This window comes from Heloderma suspectum, chromosome 3, assembly GCF_057233095.1.
Source record: "Heloderma suspectum isolate Gila_16-S chromosome 3, 16-S_ref, whole genome shotgun sequence".
Lineage (NCBI taxonomy): Eukaryota > Metazoa > Chordata > Lepidosauria > Squamata > Helodermatidae > Heloderma > Heloderma suspectum.
In genome coordinates this window covers 308,024,055-308,051,454 of record NC_139460.1, presented here as the reverse complement: position 1 = coordinate 308,051,454, position 27,400 = coordinate 308,024,055, and the positions used below count along the sequence as shown (strand labels likewise).

Below are 27,400 nucleotides of genomic sequence, written 5' to 3'. Positions count from 1 at the left end.
AGGTTTTTTTTTTTAACATATTTTTCTACAATTAAATTTGCTTAAAATTCCAGAAAGTAAAAAAAAAAAGTTCGCACATCTGCACAATTCTTGCAACTTCAGAAAACCTGGTCCACTGCAGAATCGGCAGGTCGGATTTGTAGAAATTTGAACTCATTTGATTTCATTGTGGATTTCTCCAACATCCCTAGCTCTACCACTGAGCTACCATCCATCCCCAAAGGTACAGCCACCCAATTCCTGCCGGCAGGTCTTCTCCAGAATTCAACCCTGGGATCTCTCACGCCCCAAGTGCAAATCATAAAGGTGGACCAAAGAGCCAAAATTGGTTGTGTGGAAGGAACAATAACAATTGGTGTGTTTGGGAGCTTTCCCCCTCTCTTCCACCCTGTACATTTGTGTCAGGGCTGGTGATTTGGAGAACAGCTGAGCTGGCAGGCAGTTGACCTGTTGAGAAGACAAACTGGTAAACTGAAATGCAGGAGAAGCTGATGAGCAGGTAAAGCTGAAATGCAGCAAAGAATCAGGCTGGGACAGTCTGAAGACACTTTGATATATTTTTTTTTTTAACCCAAAGATGAGTTGTCCAGACTGAGAAGGCAGGTTTGAGTTAGAATCTTCGTAAGACCAGGTGGAATCCCATTGGTCTCCTTCTGAAATCTGACCTGCTGAGCTAGTGGCTGCTATAATAATAATAGTATACTTAGTGTTTGGGTAGCATAGTTGAGAGTTCAAAGTGCCCTATGTACATCGTCCTTACAAAAGCCTTGTATGGTAGGCCTGTATTCTTATAGTCTGAGATGGGCCTAAAGTAGACTTGGGGAATGTGGGTCCTCCAGATGTTGTTGAACTACAAATCCTATCATCCCTCACCATTGGCTATGTTGGCTAGAGCTGATGGGAGTTGCAGTCCGACAACATCTGGAGGGCCACAAGTTCCCCATACGTGACAAAAAGCCATCTAAGGCAGCCTTTCCCAACATGGTGCCCTCCAGATATGTTGGACCCAAACTCCCAGCATCTCGCAGCCTGAGTAGGGGTTCTGGGAACTGTCGTCCAAGACATCTGGAGGGCACCAGGTTGGGGAAGGCTGATCTAGTGACTGCATGGCCGAGGTGAGATTTGAACCAGGAACTCCATGTTTTGGCTCTTCATCATCATGCTGCACCAGCTCTCTGGATCACCTTCTGCAATATCACTTTTTCTGTAATGGTGGTTCTGTAGCTCAACAGCTCCTTCTTCTGGCAAGCCTTCATGGTTGCACAGACAGTAAGCCACTTAAGGGTGCAATCCTATGCATATTTAGACAGGAAAAAAGCTCCTTCAACTCCCAGTTGAAGGAAAAAAGCTCCTTCAACAAAAAAGTTCCTTCAACTGGGACTTATTGGTGCTTTTTTCTGTCTAAACATGCATAGGATTGCACCCTAAGTCTGGTTGCCAGCGTCCCCAGATTTAGACCCCCAGTGTCTTATCCCCCACAACAGGCCATTGAAATAAATGGTGGGTGACACACATCAGGAACATGCTATCCAGTGGTTAAGCAGTGAAGAGAATGTACCAAGGCTAAAGCATGGTAATTTTGATCTTCCTGTTCCTCACTCAAGTTCTTTGTCATTTGAATGCCCCAATCATCTCCAGCTGTTTAAAAAAGAAAAAATGATTGGATTGCCACATGTTGGGAAAGCAATTCCACATAGCCACTGCCAGTCAGAATGGATCGGGGTAGGCAACCTGATGCCCTTCAGAAGTTTTGGACTATAATTCCCATCAGCTCCACCCAGCATGGTCATTCAGTTTACCAGCTGTAAACCACATTCAAACTTTCTACATTAAAATCACCTTTTTGCAGCTCTATTCCTAGAGGCAAAACAAGGTTAATGGAGCTTGAAAATCATCCATGAACATGTGAAGATTTAGGGTGAAACTACACGTTACGTTAATTATGTAATGTGTAGCTGGGAGGAGGGGAGAGGTTTAATCCTCACCTCCTGGTGTGCAGTGGTCCTGATCTGAATTGGGGTTACACTTACTCTAGAGTAAAAAACAGTGGAGGCAAGGCTGGGTTGTCTGTTAAGCACAATGTCAAGGGCTCGTTGGTGGCCTCTCTCAGTCTATTCCAGTAGCCAAGTCCAGACACAGACAAAGGGATTCTTTTCAAAGCTTTATCCCTCTTTTATAACTTAACAACTCTACTGGTAGCAACTAGATCTGAGCAGCAGAGTACCTATGCCCTAAGTTGGAAAAGTTGGTCCCCGTTTGAAAGGGAATTACTGGCACACCGCTTAACCGCTTAAGTTAAGGACTAGGGAGAGTCCCTCCCCTTTTCCCTTGGATCCTCTGGGCGCAGCCATTGTTTGCGCGCCAGCCGGGCACTACGCCTTCTTTCTGCGCCCTCCATTTGGCGCCATTCTCTGCGTCGGCGTCGTGCGTCCACCAAGTCTACTTCCCACGCTTGGTCACTCCCAGGACTGCTATCTAAGCTAGGAATGCTGGTGGGAGGAATCTCCGTCAGCTGCTGGCCCTGGGGAAGAGGAGCGCACTCCTCTCCCAGGAGTGACTGCTCTTCCTCAGAATCAGAACTACTCTGGGATTCTATGGGCTCAGTGTCCACCCTGACACACAACAGGCACAGTGCCTAGTGCTAGAGATGGTGTGGGTGCCCTTTTTGATCTGCAAATCTGTTCGACTGCTGGCACCCGAGCTCCCCCCTGCTTTCTGGCCCTCCAGGCTGCAGTCGAGCCCCCCCTCCGCACTCAGCAAGCACCCTGCAACTTACCCGGGCCTGTTCATCTCTGTCCCAATCGCCATGATTGGGACAGAGATGAACAGGCCTGGGTAAGTTGTGGGCTGCTTACTGAGCGCGGAGGGGGGGGGGGCTTGACTGCAGCCTGGAGGGCCAACGAGTGGGGAGAAAGCTCGGTTGGTGCCTGGAGAACCCAAACTGGGATGGGTTCTCACATCCCTTCCTAGGGCCTACAAAACTACTGAGGGCCTACAAAAAAGTTTGGGACCTACAGAAAGGTTCAATTGTATTAAAGCAAATTATTGTTTGATTTAGCAGTTTATTCATACAGGTATAATATGTCTTCAGTAAATGTAAATTAAACATGAACTTTGTGGCTCTTTTTGTTAGCAGAATCACAGATTCCATCTTAAAATTTTATTTTTTGCAAAAGCTCATTCTCATTTAGGAGTAGTGCAAGTGAAGATTCTCATTTCTGTCCCATGGTTGACAGCTCCATGACAGTTCTTTATATGTTTCAGCTTTGAAAAAGAGCACTCCCCTTCACAGCTTGTTCCCAAAATGGGAACATACATTCTAAAAACAATGTTGACATTTGGAAAACTTGTCACCAACTTGTCTGTTATTTGTGCAGTGATCATTTCTGCCACAGATTTCATATCTGCATACATATGTGAGAACAGTAGAAATCTGTGAATGCATGTTGGAGATCTGATGGATTGTTGTTGTTGTTCAGTCGTTAAATCATGTCCGGCTCTTCGTGACCCCATGGACCATAGCACGCCAAGCTTTCCTGACCTCCGCTCTCTCCCGGAGTGTGTTCAAGTTCATATTCATTGCATCGGTGATGCTATCTAGCCATCTCATCCTCTGCCATCCCCTTCTCCTTCAATCTTTCCCAGTATCAGGGTCTTTTCCAGTGAGTTCTCTCTTCACATTAGGTGGCCAAAATATTTGAGCTTCATCTTCAGTATCTGTCCTTCCAATGAGCAGTCAGGGTTGATTTCCTTTAGGATTGACTGATTTGATCTCCTTGCAGTCCAGGGGACTCGTAAGAGTCTTCTCCAGCACCACAGTTCGAAAGCATCAATTCTAGGGCTCTATTAATGCTCCTGCTCTAGAGACCACTTTATCACTGGACATAGACCTTTCCACAACACAACTAAACCTAAGGTCTGTGTTCAGGCTTGGCTATTAATGGGCAAGTTTGCTTGTCATGCTAAGCCACCCTGAGAATCAGCCCCAGTGGGTGGGTGGGTGACTTGAGTGTGGTGTATATTGCTTGCCGTCCGCCCATCTGAATGATAGGTTTATGCGTTATAGGACAGAAGGACTGTGACCCGAATTTCTCACTGGCACTCAAACCCAAATCAGGATTATCCATGCCAACTTCATAAAGGAAAAGCAGGTTCTCGGTTGTTTGGCTTGTATAGTCTCCTTGTAGTTGGGATGGTGTGAGTTGTTTTGCAGCAGCATTCTCATTGGCTAATGGTTAGGCAGGATTTTCAGAGTTTAGCCTCGCCAAGTGTTCCAAACCTTTTGATAGGGGAAGGGGAAAAAAGGGGAAACTACCTGGCAATTTCTGCCCCCTCCCCTTCCTGGAGACAAGGGATAGGTCCTCTCTAGGCTACTGTAGCAACGTTTCTGATCAGCTCTGCTATGTAAGAACAATTGGTGGCAGCAACACAGGTCAGGAGAAGGACAAAAAAGTCCTAGTATATTTAAATGAGGATATGAATTTGGGGGAGTATCTGGTGACTCTGGACTATTGTTTTGATGTTCCCTGTGGATATTTTGGAAGCTAGATTATGGGAACTATGCAATGTAAATATCTATCTACAGATCTATCTCGTGAGCCTATGATTATGAGAGCACCTGGGGCCTATAAAGAGAGATTTGGCTATTGGACAGTGTAGAAATGTTGTTGTGTTAATTTAATCCAACCCTGATCATGTTGCATGCCCCTGTTCCCTTCCCCTTTATCAGGTCCCTAGCCAAAGTGCCCGCTCCCCAGCCAGTGCCTCAGTCTGGAAGCCTACTTTGCTCCATGTGGGCTTTTCCCAGCCAGAGTGAAATGCTCCTCCAGGTGAATCAAAGCCAGTCAAGGCACCAGCTTTGCTCCGTTGCCTTCCCAGCAGCTCAGGATGGGCCAGCCTGGTGAGCCAAATTTGGCCTTCAGGACAGAGGTTCCCCATCCCAGTCTTAAGAGAAATCCTCCTGTTGTACACCACCGTGATTGCTTTTTAGCAGATAAGGCAGTATAGAAATGTTAATAATAAATAAATAATAAGTAAGAGAAGGCTTCCTATGAGGATGGGACAGGGCGGGGGGTCGACCAGCTATCCCCCAGTCTCCTCAAGTGGATGGCTGGTAAATCCTCCTGCAGCAGCCACCACATTCTCCAGACATCTCTCTTGCTTTGGGGTTTTTAACCTGATCAGTACTCCTCAGAGGGCCAGATTTGCCTCTGGGGCCTCAAGTTCCTGATCCCTTTAAGCCAGCCAAAGCGAAATTGTGCTCTTGCCACAGTTGTGCTTTCACCATCGTGCATCAGAAATCAACATTGTCAGACAGTTTTCTGCATCTTACCATCTTCCCCTCTCAATACAGCCTTTGGTATTAAGTCAGTTGTGTTCCCCGCAACCACTTCCCTATTTTATAGATGAATGTATCTGGTGATTTTAATTAGCTCCATCCTTGTAAACTCATTCACGTGCTGCTGCTGTTTTCTGAGTTTAATTGTGGTCTTAATTCTTCCAGGACCATGTGCAGAGGAGATAATTCGATCCTGGGACAGCTGAAAGCTGAGAGTAAGTGCTTTGCTTTGCTCTGTGTGTGCCGCTCGCTGTTGGGCCTTGAGGACACTAAACTTTGATTGATACGCTATAAAGCACACGTTAGCGGGCGTAATTACTGGATTGTATAACCAGTAGCACAGGAGGCCTCAATTATGTCAAGGAGATCTTCAAAATAAAGGAAACAAACTAACAAAACAACATCTGGATGTCTGACAAAAACAGAATAAAGCTGCAGTTTTCAGCATTCCTTTGGATACAGTTCAAAGTGAATTATCCCCCCCCCCCGCGCTTTTTTTACTTGATGCCATTGCAAGCAGATTACCTAAGCTAAATCATGTGGGTCAGTGTTTGGAATCGGGTGAAGTTTGGGCTGTATCCTGGGACAGCTGCATGATCTCAACGATTGTTATTTATTACTTCCTTTTTCCCTGGGTTTACATAGGCTACAAGGTTTAGGTAGGCTATACACCACCCTTCCCCAACCCTCCAGATGTTTTGGACTACATCTCCCATCATCCATGACCATTGGCCATGCCGGCAGGGGCTGATGGGAGTTATGGTCCAACACATCTGGAGGGTAACAAGTTGGTGAAGGCTGCTGTACACTTTGACACGTAAGGCCACTGGTCAAGGTGTTGAGCACGGCAGCCATTTTCAAACTATAGTAGCAGTGATGCTCTCTAAATAAAGTTCATGGCATTTGAACCATGCCAAATCTAGCTAAGGAAAGACAAACTAGCAGCACTCCCTGTTCAGGAACAAGGACTGTCAGACCAAAAGAAAAAGGAAGTCACACGGCCATTCGCACGCATGTCGTGCCTTAAGGTCTCCGAGTAGGATAAGAACCACCTAGTACTGTTATTGCTGCCATTGCTACCCCTGTGCAGCTACTATTACTGCTGATACTTTATGTTTACGTGGTGCCGATGGTAAGCAAATCATAGTATCATAGAGTTGGAGGGGGTCTTGAAGGCCATCTTATTTATTTGTTACATTTCTATACCGCCCAATAGCCAAAGCTCTCTGGGTGGTTCACAGGCTAGTCCAGCCCCTACTCAGTGCAGGAAATCCAAAGCTTGAGCATCCCCAACGGATGGTGTTTTGGATTTATGGGATCCTGATTAACTTTGGTCCCAATCAAACCAGATTCGTGGGTGCTGAAGTGAGACAAATCACAAATGGTTTAATTTAACAGTTTATTAAGTACACAAAGACGATATATGGAGGCAGAAAGAATATACAAAGAAAGCTCATGTCCCTTCACTTGATAAAGGAGGCATCTTTACTACAGCTGATAAGTATATCTGGGACCCCAAGGCATACGGGATGTTCCCCTCAGGACCAACAAAAATCCTCCAGGACGGCAGTGCCATTCTCCCTTGGAGCAAGACCAAATTGGTTGCGTTGTTCTCAAGCTTATATAGCCCTCTCTCATATTCTCAAAGGTTCTCGAAGCATCCCAGCCTGGGAAATTAATTGTCTTTCCTTAGAGAGGGAGGCTCTAAGTGAGATAAGACATGGGTGAGGTAACTAGGCATATGTACAGTTGTTTGATATATATAGCTGCACTTGCTTGACACCAATTAAAACTATGTGAGAGGCCCCTCTAGGGAATGAGGCCTACCTTCATTAGCTAAAGCCTGCTAAAATCTACTGACTGTGTTAGGCTACACAGATCTCTAAGCATTCAGCACAGAGTACATGACACTACTGTGGGAGCTCACGAAGACTTCTCCCCTGCTCTTCCGGTATCAAGTCCGCAACAGATGGGTGTCCAGCTTCAGTTTGAAGACCTCTGGCAAGGGAGAGACCCCTCGCCCCTAGGTCATTGGTTCCATCTGATGGTGTTATTTAGTAATGATGCCTCCTGTTAGAAAGGCAATTAGCAGAGAAAAAACAAAAGGCAAAACAGAATGAGTGTTTACCAGTCCCATGTACACACAGAGGCTATCTTAGAACAATGGAAGGAGACCACTCCCTTCTTCAGTGAAGGAAAGAAAACAGTTTTACTCACAAATATTCTTGCATATAAAATGCAGGTACAGCGTAGCGTTTCAAAAAAGTTTGTTTAGTCTATTTTGTGGTCCATTACACTGGCAGGAGCAAGAGCAAGCACATGTGTTTCCAGCAATGCTGGAGGTTGGGGGAGAGGGGAGGAGCAAAAGGAAGAAATCACAGGAAGCCACGTGCGGGCTATAGAAATCCTAAGGGTAGCTGTGGTCAAAATTCCCATGAATTAACTAACTGCAACACTGCCCTCTTCCAGTAAATTGCAAACGAGTTTACAATATTTCCAACACCATTGTCAGTCTGCTCTTCCCATCAAGACATTTCTCCCAATGATCAACTGAAATCTGCCTTCCAGGAATTTAAGCCCAATAGATTATTTGCCCCACCACTGCACTTTCTCATTCCTAATGTTCTTCTGTTCCCCCTCTCTTTTTACCCCCCACTCTCCCATGGCATCCTTCAGTGGGAGACCAGTGGATTAATTACATCTCATTCTGCGGGCTTCGAAACTATGCTGAGCTGGATGGGAAGCTTGTGACAGAACTGATCTATGTTCACAGCAAGCTGATGATTGTGGATGACAACACAGTCATCATTGGTAAGTGAGGAATTTGTTAAGTAAGAGAGCACATTTGTCGAGTATCCCAATTAAAATACCTTGACAGATTTCTGGGGGTCCAATCCTAGAACTTGTAGTGCCTGAATACACATATTTAGGGGGTGTTCACTGAGTGCTCAGCCAAAGCAGTAGTCCTAAATGTGATGTTAGAATCAAATTGTTTAAAATTTTTGTATGTTTTGATCCCGTTCGTAAGAAGCCATGAGTGATTTTCTGAGAAAGGCGTCGAAGGGCACAATCGTATGCATGTTTAGACAGAAAATAATCCTACAACTCCCAGCATTCCCCAGCAAGCATGGACCTTTTTGTGTCTAAACATGCATAGGATTGTGCTTTAAGAATTTTAAATCATCATCATCAAGTAGAGCCGTGCAACCATTTAGGATTAGAGTGCGACAGGTCCAAGCCACATGTTGTTGTCTTTCCATAAGAACATAAGAAGAGCCCTGCTGGGTGAGACCAAAGATCCCTCGCAAGCCCAGTATCCTACTTCCTAGAGGGGCCAACCAGATGCCTCTTGGGAAGCTCACAAGCAGGAGATGAAAACAATTGCAACCGGTACTCAGAGGCATACTGCCTCTGAACCTCGAAGTTCCATATAGCCTTCATGGCTAATAGCCACTGAGAAGTGGGACCTGCAAAAAATGTTGCAGTGTAGTGCTCCTGTTCAGGGTCCCAGCCAAAACAAACACACAAGGTGCAAGACACCTAACAGAACTGCACTAGACGAATAAGATAATTGTATGCAGTGCTTATAAATAAAGCACTCGATGCTACACAACAGTCAAACCAGTATTATAGCAACCATATCAGTCTACGGAACCCTGGTATATTCCCGTTTCGACTACACATAGTCTTCATCAGGAACTCCTATAGACAATTCGTAAGGTACATAACACACTCTAATAACAAACTCTAATAACTGATATCACTGATTGTTTCACTTCCTGAATACAGTCTCAGCCAGCCATGCCCTCTTCCAGCATTCTCCATTCCATTTCCCCTCCATTTCCTTTGTTTTCCATCCCCCACACACCCCGCCCCATTGCAACAGCCATTCAGCAGACCCCACTGATTTGTTTGGGGATGTTGTGTGCCCCCCCCCCCCATTTAGGTTGTGTCCTCCAAAAGATTTTTTCGTACTTCTGCAAACACTGAGGTTTCCCTGAGCCTGGTGATACCCCTGTCTTGTGAGTTGATGGTGCTGTTTTGGTTACATAAGGGTTCACACAGAAGAATGAGTTCATTCTTGGTAGATGGATGACTGAGCTCACTCTTTTGGCTATGTAAGGATCCACACTCAAATAATGAGTTCATTCTTAGTATGGGATAGAGGTTTCCTCCATGAATTGGTCTAACTCCCTTTTAAAGCTGTTTAAGCGTTGTGGCCATCACCACAACTTTGTGGCTTTGTAAGAGTGGTGGATGAGTCAGACAGGCCTGTGGCTTCCCAGCTGTCAGGAGCTGAGCCAAAAGTCACTACCCCACCTGACAGCAGGCCTCAGGCAGGCAGCTAGGCCAAAAGGATGATCTGGTATTCAAAATCCAACAAGAGGGCTGAAGTGCCAGCATATTTAAATCTGAAAACTTCTTCGTTCTGAATTTCCCTGATGATGGACCATTAGGGTCCGAAACACGTTGGATTATAAGAAATATTTTCTCCCGATGATGATGATGATTTACATTTCTATACCACCCCATAGCCGAAGATCTCTGGGCAGTTTACAAAGGTTAAAAACATTAAAAATACAATATGCAAAATTTAAAACCATAAAAAAACACAAACGGACAATATACACAGAGACAACATATATCTAAAAACAACTTTGAGCAATCAGCCAAGCATAAAACAAATCCAGGATCAATTAAAACTTATCACATGCTGACAAATGCCTGGAAAAAGCTAAAAGTCTTGACCTGGTGCCAGAGGGATGACAGTGTTGGCACCAGTCAAGCCTCATCGGGGAGATCATTCCACAATTGGGGGGCCACCAGCGAGAAGGCCCTCTCCCTTGTTTACCCTATTCTGTTTCTTTATCTGGTATTCATTCATCACCTGATGGTTTGTTTCTGGGTTGAGAGATAACCAACATTGCTGTAAACTTGGGTCAGCATCTCAGCTATAACTGGAAGGTTGGTCTTGGGTGTACACAGCTGAATGATGATAGGTCAAAACTAAAGGATGCAAGGAAGATTTAACAAACCACTTTCCAGTTTTCAAACATGAATGTTCTTTCCTTGGGGAAACTACTCAATATATTGGTTATTTTTATTGTTTTGTGTGTATGTTGTTGTTCAGTCGTTAAGTCGTGTCCGACTCTTCGTGACCCTATTGACCATAGCACGCCAGGCCTTCCTGTCCTCTGCTCTCTCCCGGAGTGTGCTCAAGTTCATATTCATTGCATCAGTGATGCTATCTAGCCATCTCATCCTCTGCCGTCCTCTTCTCCTTTTGCCTTCAATCTTTCCCAGCATCAGGGTCTTTTCCAGGGAGTTTTCTCTTCGCATGAGGTGGCCAAAATGTTTGAGCTTCAGTTTCAGTATCTGTCCTTCCAATGAGCAGTCAGGGTTGATTTCCTTTAGGATTGACTGATTTGACCTCCTTGCAGTCCAGGGGACTCGTAAGCGTCTTCTCCAGCACCGCAGTTTGAAAGCATCAATTCAAAAGTGCCTAAAATTGCTTGTGGAAATGCAAAAAATAAAACTGAAACAGGCCCTGCCTCCAGACTTGTAATCTACAGTAAATATATATGTGAAGTAATAAGCCAGTATTCTAATTAAAGTCATTTTCTTCCAGCTTACTCCAGAAAAATAGGGGGAAAATTCAACAGATGTAACAGAACATCCTGTCCAACTATACTAGTCTTAGAAAAACTGTTCTCTCCATATTTATTAATGTATTTATAAGATTTATTATTTATCTAACAAGATTCCCAAGCAGTGAATAATAAAGGAAAAGTGTGTGTGTGTGTGGGGGGGGGGGGAATACAGAATTAAAATATTTAAAAGCTGTGGCTGTTCAATCAGGGAAGGCTTGTTTAAATAAAAACGTCTTCAGCAGACGCTGAAAACAAAACAACGTCAGCGGCTGCCTGACATTAACATGCAGGGAGTTCCACAGAGAGGGGAGCGAGTACACTGAAGGCTCTACTCCGAGTGGACTCCAAATGGACTGCGGATCCTTTCAGAACCACCAGAAGCACCTCATCTGATGACATCAGTGACCAGGCAGGCTGATATTTAGCACCATCCAAAGCAAACAAGTGGAAACGTAATCATTTTTAGTGTTATCTCTTCATACATTCCCCCCCACCACAACCTTCACCATCTACAAAAACCCGGATGCCTTCCCAATCCTCTTCAGACAAACCTAAATACATCCCACTACTTTTCAACTGAGTCTGGCCCCTGTTTAAAACGAAACTACCCCACTTCTTTTTTTTCTGCCCACACCTGTGCACCCCATTCACCACAATAACATGCACACGCACACCACACCGCAGTTGTTTTGTGCACGCACATACCACTCATTCTGTGCACTCCATCTCCCCACCCCATCCCATCATTAAGGCCCACACTAAAACTGTGACTTCCCTTTTGGAACTACAGTATAGGGAGTGCACAGTACACAGTATAAAGGGCAGGCAAGGACTGATGGAAGTCAAAGGCTGGGGAACCAAATTGTGAGACAAGTTTGAGTTAGAAACATAAGAAGCTGCCATAAGTCAGACCCTTGGTCCATCTAGCCCAATATTGTTGACACTGACTGGCAGCAATGGCTCTCTGGGGTTTCAGGCAGGATTCTTTCCCAGCCCTACCTGGAGACATTTGGGATAAAACCTGGGACCTTCTGCATGCAAAGTATGTGCTCTACCACTGAGCTATGGTCCTTACCCTTGAGTTAAAGAGAGTGAATCAGTTCAGATGCTCTGAAATGTTGCAGTTGTTAGCAGCTGACCAGGAATCAACTGACCTGACACAGGGAAGCTTACATGGGACTTTCAGTCCACCTGGGAGCAAATTAGAGTATGGGAAGTCTCTGAAGAAACAAAGATAAGTTAGATGCCATGTTTATTTTCCAGATCTCTGTCACTGTGCCCAAAAGACCTTTGCTTCTAGGCCCAAAGGAAACTTGATTCCATTTTTTTTAATTTTTGTGATGGTGGTTGATTTTATAGACCTTAGCCAAGAGATGCCCAGATTGAGCTCCCTCAGTCAGTATGTATGGTTTTCTTTCTGTAGGTGCATGCTCCCAAATCCAGCTTGATCTCCCTCCTATTGCATTTCTGCTTGTGCTAGAGCTGTTAAAGGCACGTTGGGCAAAAAGATGGCACCCGTAACATAAATGAGACCATGCTGTGTTTGTTACTATAAACACAATTTAATACAATAGGGAAGAAAAACTAGTTGATAAAGGACATCTCCATTTGTCCTTTGCCACAAAGACCTTCTGCAGAGAACAAGGTCCAGCTGGCTTGTATAAAACTTGGGATTTGCCTCGAAACGTTGGCAACTTGTCATCTCAGAGAACAGAACATGCTGTGAAATCTGGATGCTTTACGCCAATATGTGCACTCTATCAACTTCTTTTCAAAGAGATAGAGGTGGGGTGTGCAATATGTCAAGAAAAAGTCAGCCTCCATATTTCTCTTTCCTACTAGAGGTTGCAAAGGGCAGCCTTAACTCATTCTGCTCCTATGGACATCTCTACACCAGCCTAAAATCCTGCATTTAAGCGGGGCTTTCTGCTTCCCTTTTAAATGCAGGATCACAACGACTCCCTTTTTCACTAGCTTCCTTTTCCCCCACCCCCTTCCCCCTTCTTCTCCCCATATCTGAGCCTTCCATTATCTTTCATTGATCTCATTCCTCTTCTTGCCACTTCTCCTCTTTTCACGGAGGAAACTGAAGTGGAACACAACACAGTAATTTGATCGCTCATTATCTCTGATCTATTTAAAAATGGAACAAAGGGCATTTAGTGCAGGATGTAAAGAGCCTGCAAACTTCCGTTAAGGAGCCATCTCAATCGCAGGATAAAAGCTCTGTGTGAAGGAGCCCTTTATCTTGGAACAGGAAGTGGACCATGCAGAGCAAAGATGTTTTAGTTTTCCCCTGTGGGTAGAAATGCAACTGTGGAGGGTTCAGTTCTGAACAGAAAAATGGCCAAGGGGGAAAGATTTAAGTAGCACCTTGCCCTGCTAATTGCAGCCTCCCACTGCTGTTTTTAATTGTTTTTAACGTCCAGAAACTGTTCCACGTATCTCTGAAGTAACATCTAGTTTGGTCCCTGGGCGAGGCTGTGCTACAACCCTAGGCCAGCTGCCAGCACCAACTCCCAGTATTAATTGACGTTTCTTCGTCGATTGTCTGAGCTCAAGAGCACCTACATAATGAAGCAACAAAGCAGGTCCGCTGGTGCTCAAGCCCTGGCCCTAGCTGCAAGCCTGGCAACAATTTAATGGGACAGAGCCACTCTGCCCTATGAAGGAAAGAGGAGAGAAGGCCTTGGGAGCTCAAGGCTCAGATAGGGCTGGCTTTCTGAAACAGACATGTAAGGCAATGTGGGTGGAGAGGTTTGGGGTCCAGGCCTGCCCAGTGGAGACTGGTGGTTCCGAGGTCAGTGGGGTAGTGACACTGCTCTGAGGTTTAGTCAGAGCTAGTCAGAGCTGACTGGTTCTGACTGAAACCCAGAATGGGTTCTGACATCAAAGCCACCAGCCTTCAGTGCACCTGCCTCTTCACTGGCTCCTGAGGAGGAGGAAGAGGAACAGCCCAAGGCAGGATTCTAGAGGGGAAGGAAGCCCCCTCCTCCCAACCTGCACATTTAACCAAAATAAAAGGCAACATACCTACATTCTTAACAGATGAATGAACTACATTCTTCTTCCTTGTCGGATACTTGTAGGATACTTATAATACTAGGCCACTGCCTCCCCCGCCACTCCCCAGAGGTACACTGCCCCACAAGTAACAGCAGTGTTCGTAACCACCACAATATTTCACATGTCCCAACTTATGCAGAGATAAACTGCATAGCGGATCTTTCAATATAGCCATGCTCCAGTGCTGTTGCATTGCTCTGCAGAAACAACTTGGAGCTGCTAGAGACGTTAAACTCTGAATAGTTTTGTGATTTGGATTGAGAATTGTTTAAACTTCTCTTGTATGCCAGAGTTTATGAAGCATGCGGTATTATACACACACACACACGCGCGCGCGCTTCTCTCCACTACGTTACTGGCTGTTTTTATGGGGCTCTTTTTTCTTTTTATTAGGAGGTGCCTTTGACATAAAAGCTGTCTTAACAAATCTTCATCTCAAGAACTGTCAGCCTTTACCAGCCTCGGTTGTTTCATTAATGAGAAAGAAATGGATAATGTTCACAAGGCATTTATATCGATCGACTTGAGAATTTGCACAAATTGGCAGAGGTGATTCAGTCAGTTCTTTATTGCCTGCTAGCAAAGGAAGAGTTTTGAACTGGCTGGAGAACTGAAGTGGTCTAATGCAGGGGTCCCCAACCTCCAGGCCGCGGACCAGTACCGGTCCGTGGCCCGTTAGGAACCAGGCCGCAGTAGGGGTGTGGGAACCCCCCCCCTTACCTTGGGTCCACTGCGGGGGAAGCGATCCGTCCCTCCCCCCCGCCCCGGAATCGTTGCCGGCCCTGGCCGGCTCCACTCCGAGGCGAGTCCACAGAGCTGCCGGCTGGCTCCGGCCCTGTTCTTTGCAGTAATAGCCTATTACGGCAAAGAACAGGGACATAAATGGTGTCCGCTATGTGGACACCATTTGAGTCCCAGCGGCCGGAAGTCCTCCCCTGGCCAGAGCCGGCCAGCAGCTCCGCGGCAAGTCCAGGGCTGACGAGGATTCCAGGGGGGGGAGGGACGGATCCCCCCCCATGGACCCAAGGTAAGGGGGGTTCCCACAGCCCTACTGCGGCCCAGTCGTATCCCCCCCCCCCCGGTCCGTGGAAAAATTATCTTCCACAGACCGGTCCCTGCTCCCAAAAAGGTTGGGGACCACTGGTCTAATAGATAGTTGAAGTGTGAAGGCTGAAGGTAGTAGGATAGAGGCATAGTTGCCCATGTAGGGTGGCTGGGTGTCCTACTTTACAAAGGACAGTCCTTGATTATAGCGAGCTGAGAGAGGACAGTCCTCTATTTGCAGGTGTCCGCTATTTGAAGGGCTGTTCAGTCCAGTTTAAAGATAAAGCGCAATAAGAAGGGAAAGAAACATGAATAAGTGTTCCTGGGCAGAAGATGTTGCCCATGAAGACTTAGTACTTGGACAGCAGGCTGAGGAAGCACCCAGATCATCTAGTCAGGCGCTCCACTATGGTGAGATTGTATGCATTTATGTATTTATTTGATTTGTATCCCACCTTTCCCTCAAGAAAATGGGACTCAAGGTGGCTTACAATCGTAGATAAATAAAAACCTGATTAAAACAATAATAAAACAAATACATTAAATCCGCAATTAAAAACACAATAGCAAAATAAAAACAGCACCCAACCCAACTGACCGGCTTACATGCCAAAGTTGTGCCTTTGTCTTGTATTTCTATCTTGCATTTCTATTTAAATAATACTGATTTCCAAATTTGCATATATATATATATATATATATATACACACACATATACACACACACACACACACATTTGCATGTTCAAATGTTATGTAAATTGGTGTCATCTTTTGTCTTCTTTTTTTGGTAATGCATTTCCTCTTTTTTGGTGCTGCTTAAGTGGCCACCCTATGCCGACCTGTATGACTCACCCCACTGTGCTAAACAGATTTTGTAGGTATTTATAGCACTGTGGTTAGGAAAACATGGCAGCAGGCCGGGGTGGGACTCAAGACAGAATTATAACCAGGGCTGCTCCAAGACCTGAGGAAGAGCAGCAAATAGCATCTCTCCCCACCTGCCAAAGTCAAGGAGCCCAAGGCAGGTAAATATTGGAGCCTGAAAATCCCACAAACTTCTCCCCCTATTCCCAGCAGCAGAAGTAAAGAATAATAAATTAAATAATAAGCAATCTGCTGTCTTTTCATGATAAGAAACCCATTTGTAGGCATTCTTTGCATATCTTCATGTTTCCTTGCAACCATGAGGACTAGTAACAGTGTTTAAAGAAAAACAAGTTATGAATGGGATTTGCAAATATTCCTTGCATATTTTTCTGCTCCTGTACTGCAATGAGGTCTAGTAACCTGCTTTAAAGATGTCATGACTTGGGTTTGGTTTCCCACCCTGGCAACTGGCAAAGGAGCAGTAAATCCCATTGATCTTGTCTAATTCTGATCTATCTGCCCTGTTATGTCACAGACCATTAGCAGACAGAAGGGAGATCCCTAGTCTCTGTTGCTTGTCATATGTGGACAACTAGGCACTTCAGCATTAAGATATATCACTTATTCGAGTGCAAATCTACGGTGAGCCTATTAAAAGCCAAAAAAGAAAACTTATTCCAAATTTAAACTGATGTAGCTGAGACCAGAGTCTGACCTCTAAAAAATGATTCTGTTGAAATGTAATAAACTATTTCGTATGAATGTGTTGCTGAATGAGAAGGGAATGTTTCTCTTTATTAGCAGAGAGTCTGGAAATTTGCACGGCCATAGACACGCTAGTTGGAGGATATATTAATATACTTAGAATCCATGTGTGTTCATTTGCCTTCGAAAACAACCTCCCTCCTCAAGTTTCTAGTCCACTTGGGTGAGAATGCAATTTGTTACTCAAGCCTTAAGACCAGATGAAATCTGGAGGGAGCTTCCAGTGGCTGGGTAGGCTGAACATCCTCATTCAGGAAAGCTCCTCCCCAAGGCCTCCCCAGTCCTTGTGCCCATTTGGCTGTTGCTCTTCCGCCCTTGTGCTCCTGCAGTTATTCTAGAGAGCTTCGGCTATTGGGCGGTATAGAAATAAATAAATAAATAAATAATTCTACACCCACCCCTAAAAAAAAAAATCCACAATTCCTTCCTCTCCTTCCAGAGTGTGTATCCCAAGGGTGCAGAACCTCTTTCAGCTCTAGGGTCGAACATTTTGGAGAAGTTCTCAGGGCCACATTCCAGGGGTGAGGCCCAAAATAAATGTCAAAATACCAGCATAGTTTAGCTTACAGCTCTTAACTGCCAGGAATTCAGCCTTAGGAGAGGCACTACAGCCTTTTAGGGTTCCTTGACATGGAGCTTGTATCCTGCTATTGAAATTGCTCACTCACGGACATTTGTGGGCCCTTTAGATGACGTTGTGGACCTCCAGGGTGTCTCCTGCAGTAAAGGTCATTATAAAAGTAATGACCTTTATGCCATTGTTAAGAAGATCAGTGATAATGAGCTATTAATTTACCCTGCTTGTGTTCCGCTTGAGTTCCCTCCATGAAAAAGGAAAAGCCGCAAGAAGAGGAGCTGGACCAATGAAACATACGGAAGGCTCCGATAAGGAGGAGGGGAAAGGGGAGGGGGGAAAGGAAGCAAGTGTAAAGGGAGTCCTTTGTGATCCTGCATTTAAAACAGAAGCAGAAAGGCCCATTTTAAATGCAGGATTTTAGGCGGGTGTAGAGATGCTCTTAGAATGGCAGGGAAAACCTCACAAAAGCCAGGAAACCACCAAACGATTGGTGGTCATGGGAAATGGGGTGGGGAACCTTGGAATGCTGAATTGGGATCCCCAGAGGGATAGATCTGGCTGCATGCCTGAGGCTCGGCACTGGAATTAAAATAAGATACATTTTGTGAAGTCCAAGCATCCCACTTTGGAAAAAAGCATGCCAATGGTCAGGGTTCTTTTCCTGTGGCAGATACATTTACTGCTATCACATAATTTGAAATGCTTTGCTTACTGTCCAAGGCCACTCCTGATTACATGTCATAATCTGTGCTTGTGTGCACCACAGCGTGGTCCGAAACAAGGCAATGAGTTTTTATGGTCCTTGGAGCCATTTTACAGTGGTTACTCATTCCTACCATGTGCAGCTTCTTCTGTGTTTCTTCCCGCACCATGTCTTTCGTAGGCTCTGCTAACATCAATGACCGCAGCATGCTGGGGAAACGAGACAGTGAAATGGCCGTCATTGTACAGGACACGGACACCGTCGCTTCTGTGATGGATGGGGAGCACTACGCAGCTGGGAAATTTGCTCAGTCTCTCCGCCTTCAGTGCTTTAGGTACCGTGGCTGCCAAAAGCTGCTTCGTTGAAAGTAGGGCTGAAACTCAGTTAAAAAAATAAAAATAAAAATGCTTTAATTGTCTGAGTTCTACAGTGCAGCCCTATTCATGTCTGCTCAGAAGTAAGTCCCATTGAGTTCAATGGGGCTTACTCCCAAGTACATGGGTATAAGATTGCAGCCTTAGGTTTGTGCAGTTAATTGGTTAGGGCACAATCCTATGCATGTTTAGACAGGGAAAAGGTCCTACAACTCCCAGCATCCCCCAGCCAGCATGTTCTGTCTAAACATGCATAGGATCGCGCCCTTAACGTATCAGTTAGAAATGCATAGGGGTAAAAACAATATTTCTGAAGCAAGACATCCTTTATTTTAGGCAATGCTCTCGTCTCAGGCGTGAGAAAACGGGGAGTGCCTTTTGTATGATGATGCATGCCACCTGCAGTCTGTAAATTATTTTTTAAAAAATCTCTTATTAATCAAGGGTATCGTCTGAGCTGATTAAAAAGGGGTTTTCCCAATCTGTTAAACTAACCAATCAATGGATTAAACCTTGCAGCCATAGTTAAAAGGCCAGGAGTATTTCTCCCTCAACCTTTGGGTGTCAGATGTTTTGGACTTCAACTCCCATCAGCCTCAGCCAGCATGGCCAATGGTCAGGAGTGCTGGGTGTTGTAGTCTAAACATCTGGAGGGCACCAGGTTGTGGAAGGCTGCATGATAAACATCTTACAGGAAGGCACCTTAAGGTGTTGGGTTGGTATGGTTATCTCATCTACCTACCTATCTCACTTGTATCCTACCTTTCATCCAATGGAAGGCTGTAGCTCAGTGAAAGATTTATAAGCAGAAGGTCCCAGGTTAGAGCCAAATAGACAAGTAGTCTCATGTGGTATAAGGCAGCTCCCTGTGTTGATATAATTTGGATTTATGAATGCACTGCCATCATTTCAACTTCCAACCCTGCAATCAGTTTGCAGGAAGTTTGCCCAGCTACACATACACACTCTCACAGGGTGTCCCCCCACCCTATTTTTTGGTTTTTTTAATCGTCTTTCTAATATACTGTCTTCTCGTTGAAAGGTTTCTTTCTTTGAAAAGCCTCTCCAAAATTAAGGCTGCCACTGCCAGAGTGTGAAATGCAATTAGCAACCCTTCTTAAATTGCAGCTGCTATCAAACTAACTAGATAAGCAGCAGGGTAGCTGCCACAGAGTAAATGAAACCTCTCCCTCACATTGCTGCCTCTCTAGAATCCAGGTTTCCTGGACAACCCACCTTGACTGTGAGCAGACGAGACATCGGAACAGAGTGGCCAAACCTTGGGCCAGTAATCATTCTCAACCTCTGTTTGGCTTTTGTTGGAGAGACGTCTGGACACTTTCTTAACACCCTGTTTTGTATTTCATATTCCTGACTCTGAGAGTGATCGTGCAAGATCTCTTAATAATGCATAATGGTTCCCCTTGTTTTTCTTTGTCTTTCTCCCATTCTCAGAGTTGTTCTGGGTAGTTCAGCGGACTCTAATGATATCCAGGATCCTGTTTGTGACAGGTTCTTCAAGGAAGTGTGGGTCTCAACAGCTGCACGCAATGCTACTATTTTTGATAAGGTGAAGTATTTACTCATTCTTTCCAGTCTCTGCTCCTGAAGGATATAAAGGAAAATGGAGAACATCTTAGCTTTGTGGGCAAGAGATTTAAAGGGGGTGAGTCTCTAGTGTAGGTATGCCCTTGAAAAAGTTCTGTCCTCATGCCCTTTTCTTCACCCATCATCTTCTTAACTAGGTCTTCCGATGCCTTCCCAGTGATGAAGTAAATAACTTAGTCCAGCTACGGGACTTCATCAACAAACATAAGCTTGCTTGCGAAAATCCTGCTAAAGCAGCAGAAGAACTCAAGAAGATCCATGGATTTCTAGTTCAGTTCCCCTTTCGCTTCCTGGATGAAGAGAATTTGCTTCCCTCTGTTGGAACAAAAGAATCAATGGTGCCTATGGAAACTTGGACTTAAAGAGAATTCCACTTGTGATGGATTGTTGTTTTTTAAAAAAGAAAAGCAGGGCTCCTTGGACAGCTATTGAATGGATTATGGTTGCATGGGACCTTTTTTGCCATAGAAAGAAAAGTCTGTGCCGAAAGTGCCTTTTGATGGAAGAATTTCAGAGAAAATGAGAGTGTAGCATGGAGGAATGTTGAAAACAACTGATAACTGACAAGGTCTGCTCACTGATAAAAGAGGGCTATCTCTAAGCAACCTGGGAGGGAAGAGAATGGAAGCCACTTTCTCTAAAAGGCCACAGATCATATTTCAGCTTCACTTATTCCATGCATGCTTACTCTACATGGCTGGCTGTCTCAAACAGAAATCAGAAACTCTTTGCCATTAGTAATGGGGAGAAGACATCTGCTTATAGCATCCATCTTTTCTGCTAGAAAATTGGCATCAATGGTAGCTAAAGCCACAGCTTATAGGAATTACCTCTTGTACCAGGCAAAGTGAATTTGCATCCATGTGTCCACTTTAAGACCGATGCACTGAACCCTTAGCTATGTGCTGTGACCATGCATGTGCTATAATTGTGATGATACATCTATGGTGGTTTGTAGGCTCTTTGTGTTGGTTAAAATCTTTGATCCTAGGTTATCTAGCTAGAGCTTCTTCTTCTCTTAACTACTTTTTTTGTATTCTGTGAATTGTGAACAACTGCTGAGAAACACTGCACGGCGCCACTTTGGGCATGATTGTGATTGCTGTCTATTGAGTAGATCGTAAAAGTTTGCACAGAGCTTCTCAGCTTTTTAGTGCCGTACTTAGAACAAGAAATACTTCTAATCTTGGAGTGCCTGCATGTTGCCCATTACAACAGTATGTGTTGAAACCTTCTGAGACGGTTCTGGAAGACTCAGTACTTGTTAGCTTCCCCAGTTTTATGCTCGGGGTAGAGTTAAAAAGTGTTTTTACGCAATGGATTGCCAGGGTGTACATTCCCCCAAGGGAGACCAGTTAGTTATTTCCTCCCTACAAGAAATGCATGGCTAGAGAATCCTTTTTCTCACGTCTAGGGTGTCCGCAGCCAAACAGGCTACAATATACTAAGAAATACTTCGTGGTTTTGGTGTGGTTAGGGAGAAAACAAATTCTCTTTTGCTCCCCTTTCCCCAAGGAACTATAAATCATATAGCAGAGAAATAACACCATGTACCATGAAAAGTATACAAAAGTAAAGTTAAAGAGGAGAGATCACAGTACCGTAGTTTGCATGCAGGACAGGTTCATTCCCTGGCATCCCAATATTAAAAGGATTAGGTTGCAAGTGATGGGAAAGACCTCTGTCTCAGAATCTAGGGCAACCTTCCTCAACCAGAGGCCCTCCAGATGTATTAGATTATAACTTCCGTCACCCCAGCCTAGTTGTCATGCAGCACATCTGGAGGGCACCAGGGGTAAAATCCAATGTAAGTCTTACTTAGAGTAGACTCACTAAAATGAATATGACTTGCAGTTGTATGCAAATATGACAAGTTCATAATGACTACCTTAAGTCACATTCATTTCAATGGATCTACTCTAAGTAGGGCTTGCGTTGACTTTCACCACAGGTTGAGGAAGGCTACCCTAGAGCAGGAGGAAGCAGAAAGTAGATCTCTTCAGCTCCCAGCATTCATGACCATTGGCCATGCTGGCAGGGCTTCTGGTTGTTGAAGTCCAAAACATCTGGAGATCTACCTTCTGCCCTAGAGAACTGCTGGCAGTGACAGACAACAATGGACTGGAGGGACAAATAGTCTGACCTCATAGAGAGAATCTTCCTGTGTTCCTAAAATCCAATGCAACTTAGTTCAGTATTATGAGGTATACTTGAATGTGGTTTTTAGGAGAAGATTTATCATTTTATGAATGTCACCATTTTATTCAGAAGATAGCTCTGATCAAAGATCACTTACAGTCATAATGGAACTCTAAATCTGACATTTCCTGGAAGTGCAGATATTGCACCTGCAAAGGAGAAGACAGATCTTGTCCACCAAAGCCTTGACCCACTAAAACAAGCCCCAGCTGCAGACAGCGTTTCAGATCTGTAGTCCTTCTCTACTTCTTTCATAGTCGTTTGCTTAACTTGCTGAGCAGGGACCATCTGTTCACCAGTGGTACCTTCATTACCCATGATTGCAGCAGCCCCATAGAAAAGCAGCATTCCTTCTCTACCACTCCCATCTTGGGGAGACAAGCTTGTGTGAAACGGTTCTGGCACCATAATGATGATCATAATAGGAAGATCAGATGGATGTGTGCCCTGATTAATTTGGGGACGTGTGTGTAAAGAACTGAAGGTATACATTCAAAAATGGCAGTTAGCATGATTAAAAAGGAAAGCTATGTGCACAGTGTTAACATTGCAACAGGCCTTAAGGCCCTTGGTTATCGATCGTGCATTCTGACCTTCAGTCCCATAGTTCACTGTAACCCAATTTAGACAGCACTCTTACTTACTGAAGCACCTTGTTATATAAATGATACTGATTTTTTCCCCTCCTTCCCCAAATGATAACTGTCTGGGGCAGAGCCAGTCATACTGGGATGCAAAGGCCAGTTGGGAGCCAGAAACAGCAGAGTGAAGGAGGCTGCAGTTTATGCCCATGGGGAAAAACTCTGTTGTACAGACAAGGTTCAACTACCTGGCCAGTAATATTCATTTCAGCTTTGTCAAATTCTGTTCTCCCTAACCAATCAGAGATGGTGATGCAGCTTCATTACCAGCCCTATTTTCTCATTGGCAGGCGCAGGAAACTAAGTTAAGACATGCAGCCACCCTGTAAAGAAATTAAAGAAATTAGGTTGTACTGTATCCTTTAGCTTTAAAGGTGATAACAGGGTTTTTGTAGGCTCACACAAACAGAACTGGCACTTCCGTCTTCAATTTAAGCACCTTGTGGCCTACATTGTAAGCAATTTAATTAGGTGTAGAACAGTACCTAATTTTCGCTGATAAATAAGCAACACTAACACTCCTCAAGGGCAGGCCAGCTGCCCAGCTTAGTTGCAAGTTGCTACAGTGCCTGTTCTTTCATGCTGCTAATTAGTAGCACCGACGGAAATCACGTGCATTCTTTGAAGTCGGTGATTCAGTGGCGTATTTTGATCTTTTAACAATTCATGCACATCAGCCTTTTAGGAGAGAATCTGCATGACTAATGTGTGTCACTGTGATGTACTGTACATTGACAATTGTGTGTCTCTATGATGTTTTGTAGACAATTCATAGAATCATAGAATAGTAGGGTTGGAAGGGGCCTACAAGGCCATCAAGTCCAACCCCCTGCTCAATGCAGGAATCCAGGTCAGAGCATGCCTGACAGATGGCTGTCCAGCCTCATCTTGAAGGCCTCCAGTGTGGGAGAGCCCACCACCTCCCTAGGTAATTGGTTTGATTGTTGTATTGCTCTAACAATCAGGAAGTTTTTCCTGATGTTCAGCCGGGATCTGGGTTCCTGTAACTTGAGCCCATTATTCCATGTCCTGCATTCTAGGATGATCGAGAAGAGATGCTGGCCTTCCTCTCTGTGACAACCTCTCAAGTACTTGAAGAGCGTTATCCTATCTTCCCTCAGTCTTCTCTTCTTAAGGCTAAACATGCCCAGTTATTTCAGTCTCTTCTCATAGGGCTTTGTTTCCAGTCCCCTGATCATGTTTGTTGCCCTTCTCTGAACCCTCTCCAGTACTTCCCAAGATTTGGAAGCTATGCTTCTATTAATGCAGCCCAAAATAACATTTGCCTTTTTTGCAGCCACATCACATTGTTGGCTCATATTCAGCTTGTGATCGACAATAATTCCAGGATCCTTCTCGCTTGTAGTATTGTTGAACCAAGTATCCCCCATCTTGTAACTGTGCATTTGGTTTCTTTTTCCTAGGTGCAGAACTTGGCATTGATCCCTATTAAACTTCATTCTGTTGTTTTCAGCCCAGCGCTCCAGCCTATCAAGATCACTTTGAATTTTGTTTCTGTCTTCCAAGGTATTAGGTATCCCACCCAATTTTGTGTCATCTGCAAATTTGATCACCATTCCCTGTACCTCCTCTTCCAAGTCATTAATAAAAATGTTGAAGAGCACTGGGCCCAGGATTGAGCCCTGCGGTACCCCACTCGTTACCTCTCCCCAGTTTGAGAAGATCCCATTGATAAGCACTCTTTGAGTCCGATTCTGTAGCCAACTGTGGATCCACCGGATCATTGCTTCATCTAGCCCACTTTGAACTAGTTTGCTCATCAGGATATCATGGGGCACTTTGTTGAAAGCTTTGCTGAAGTCGAGGTATATTATGTCCACAGCATTCCCACAGTTCACAAGGGGGGTTACCTGATCAAAAAATGAGATTGTGTGTCTCTGTGATGACACTGTGATGATGTGTACATTGCTTTGGTCACCTCACGGCTTCTCAGGAAGTGTCAGCTTTTAATTTTTTTCTGTGGCTGCTTCTTTGCAGTGAGCTTTGGGGACTGATGCATTGTTGACCCATCTGGCTGATGCAGAGGACTACTGTGGGATGAAGCCTTTGTTGTACAAGGAACAGATGGCCTTAGCACTTCAGTTCAGCTCACATTATTTTGCATAAGGCCATCATTCTGGGCCAGCCTTTCCCAACCTGGTGGTTCCTAGATACTTTGGACTGCAGCTCCCATCAGCCCCAGCCAGGATGGGCCATGGTCAGGAATGACGGGGGTTGTAGTCCAAAACATCTGAAGGGCACCAGGTGGGGGAGGCTGTTCTAGGTCACGGGTGGCCAATCTGTGGCACAGATGGCAGAAATAGCACAGGTAGCAAAGACAGGAGAAGCGCACGTAGAGTCAGCCTGCAGTTCTGCCAGCCGCTACTGCACTGTCACTGCCCTGCTGCCTGCTCTCCAGGCTGAGTAGACTAGAAGCAAAAACACACCGAGACATTGGGAGCTCTGTCTGTGCTGTAGAATTCACGCTATAGGAACCTAGGAAGCTGCCTTATATGGAGTCAGACGGTTGGTCAATTTGCCCAGTATTGTTGACAGTGACTGGCAGGAGCTCTCCAGAGTTTCAGGCAGGATTATTTTCCCAGCCCTACCTGGAGATGCTGGGAATCAAACCTAGGACCTTCTGCCTGCAAAGCACGTGTTCTACCACTGAGAGACAGCTCCACTCCCAAGTCGTAATTTGGACCACTTGTGGCTCACTTGCCAAACAGCCACTAGTCTATTCTAAGTTGTGATGGTTTTACGTGAGAATGATTTATAACTGTGTTTCCAGGTCCTATGTGAGTGATGTGGGTTTGGCTGATCCTTTGGATCATTTGATAGGAACTGCAAACTGCTATCCCAGAAAGAATTTACATGGCCCGGACAAATGGCGAACTAGACAGCAGGCCTCATGCCCAATTTACAGCCATTAAGCCTGTACAGCAAACTTTCACATGCAACTTTTCTTTCTCTCATTATCTGGCTGTCTGCTCTGGATATATTACTGGACTTCCTGTTGGCATGAAGGAGTGTTTCCAAATTGTGTGTAGTGGTTGCCAATTAAAAAACCTGCTACAATTTAAATTTTATTAAATTTAATTTCTTAAAATTAATTTATAAATAACTCTGTAACGTTTGATTTCTTGGATATAAAAGCATGCTTTTTCATGTTGTCCTAGTGAACTGTTAGGGCATCTCATTCCAAAATTTCTGGCTGTGGATCTGTTCAGTTTGATTACCCAGTTCAGCCGCTGTGATGCCTGACCTAACTCAATTCTTGTGGCTGACCACCCACAATCAATCATGCCTATGTATTGACTTTGAAGTGTATCTAGTCCTTTGGTAAATCACTCCAGCTTAAGTGGCCTATCAGGATTAGACTGTGAAGTGTTTTTCTGACTTTGAATCCTTTCCGTATTCAACTATAGGCTGACTCTCACAGAGCTTTATACTGCCCTTGGGACCTCAAACCTGTAACACGACAATGGTCCCAATTTATCACAAGACATAGGGTGCCAAGTGTCCTTGTTTTACAGAGGACAGCCCTCTGTTTGAAGGGCTGCCAGAGGACTGCTGTCTATTTTGAAGGCATCCTCTGTTTGAAGGGCTGTCCAGTTAGTCTGCCATGAAAACGCCAGCACAAGTGGCGTCCCTCTAGGGGTCAGTAATGACCTGGTGCTTGCACAGGAGGAACCTTTCCTTTCCTTTTCCTTCCAGTTTAGGTCTGGTATAAAGATAAAGAAACAACAGGAAGTAGAGCTGGGCCTTGAAGTTGCCCCTTAACAGTTCCTGGACAGCAGACTGAGCAAGGCACACAGGTCACTTAGTCATAGTGTAACACATTGTGGTGAGATGTACTGTATTTTTAATTATATTTATTTCTAAATTTCACATCTATACCTATAAATTTGCATGTGCAAATTTTATGCCTGTCTATCTTCTTTTGACCTCTTTTTCAGCAATTCATAAGTGGCCAACAACCTACCCATGGTTCTTCCAGTCTACCATGCCCCCTACTGGAGGATCTCTACTAGCTGTGCAGAGATACCATGTGACTTGGGGAGGGGCCATAGATCAGTGGCAGAGCACACACCTTGCAGGCAGAAGGTCCCAGGTTTGATCCCTGGTATCTGCAGCAAGAAACAGAGAGCTGCTGCTGGTCAGAATCTATTGTGCTCTACACGTTTTGGAATGCTTCCTTCCTTAAGAGCTTATACAAGCCGTTTGATCTCTTGCTCTGAACTACACAAATGTTCTTACTTCTGAATACTTGCAGTCGCTATATTTGAAGTCTATTGCTCTCACCAAATATTGCTCTTGTTTTCTCAAGCACCAGAGCTTGTCTCCCCCTTCTTCACCATCATTCATGGTGCTCTTTCCCTCTTTACTTCTGCCAGGCAGAATCAGCAGTAATGGACTAGACAAACCAATGGTGCAAGGCAGCTTCATAGGTTCATATGATTTACAGCATGGGTGGGCAGACCTCAGACTTACAAGATCGACTTGGTTTTTTTACTAGAATCCAGGGATCTCCCAATCTGACCCAGGTGCAAAATGGTGGCAAG

At 44.7% G+C, this 27,400-nt stretch overlaps 1 protein-coding gene across 1 annotated transcript in view; it reads left to right on the top strand.

The window, feature by feature from the left end:
- The window catches only part of PLD1 (phospholipase D1), a 204,882-nt gene extending 183,658 nt beyond the window's left edge, over positions 1-21,224 (top strand). The window contains exons 22-26 of the mRNA XM_084847488.1: positions 5,504-5,553; positions 8,015-8,149; positions 18,194-18,347; positions 19,843-19,957; positions 20,133-21,224. Of these exons, the coding sequence (XP_084703614.1) occupies positions 5,504-5,553; positions 8,015-8,149; positions 18,194-18,347; positions 19,843-19,957; positions 20,133-20,357 (679 nt within the window). The 3' untranslated portion in view covers positions 20,358-21,224. The remainder of the gene's footprint in view (positions 1-5,503; positions 5,554-8,014; positions 8,150-18,193; positions 18,348-19,842; positions 19,958-20,132) is intronic.
- The last annotated feature ends 6,176 nt before the right edge of the window (positions 21,225-27,400 follow it).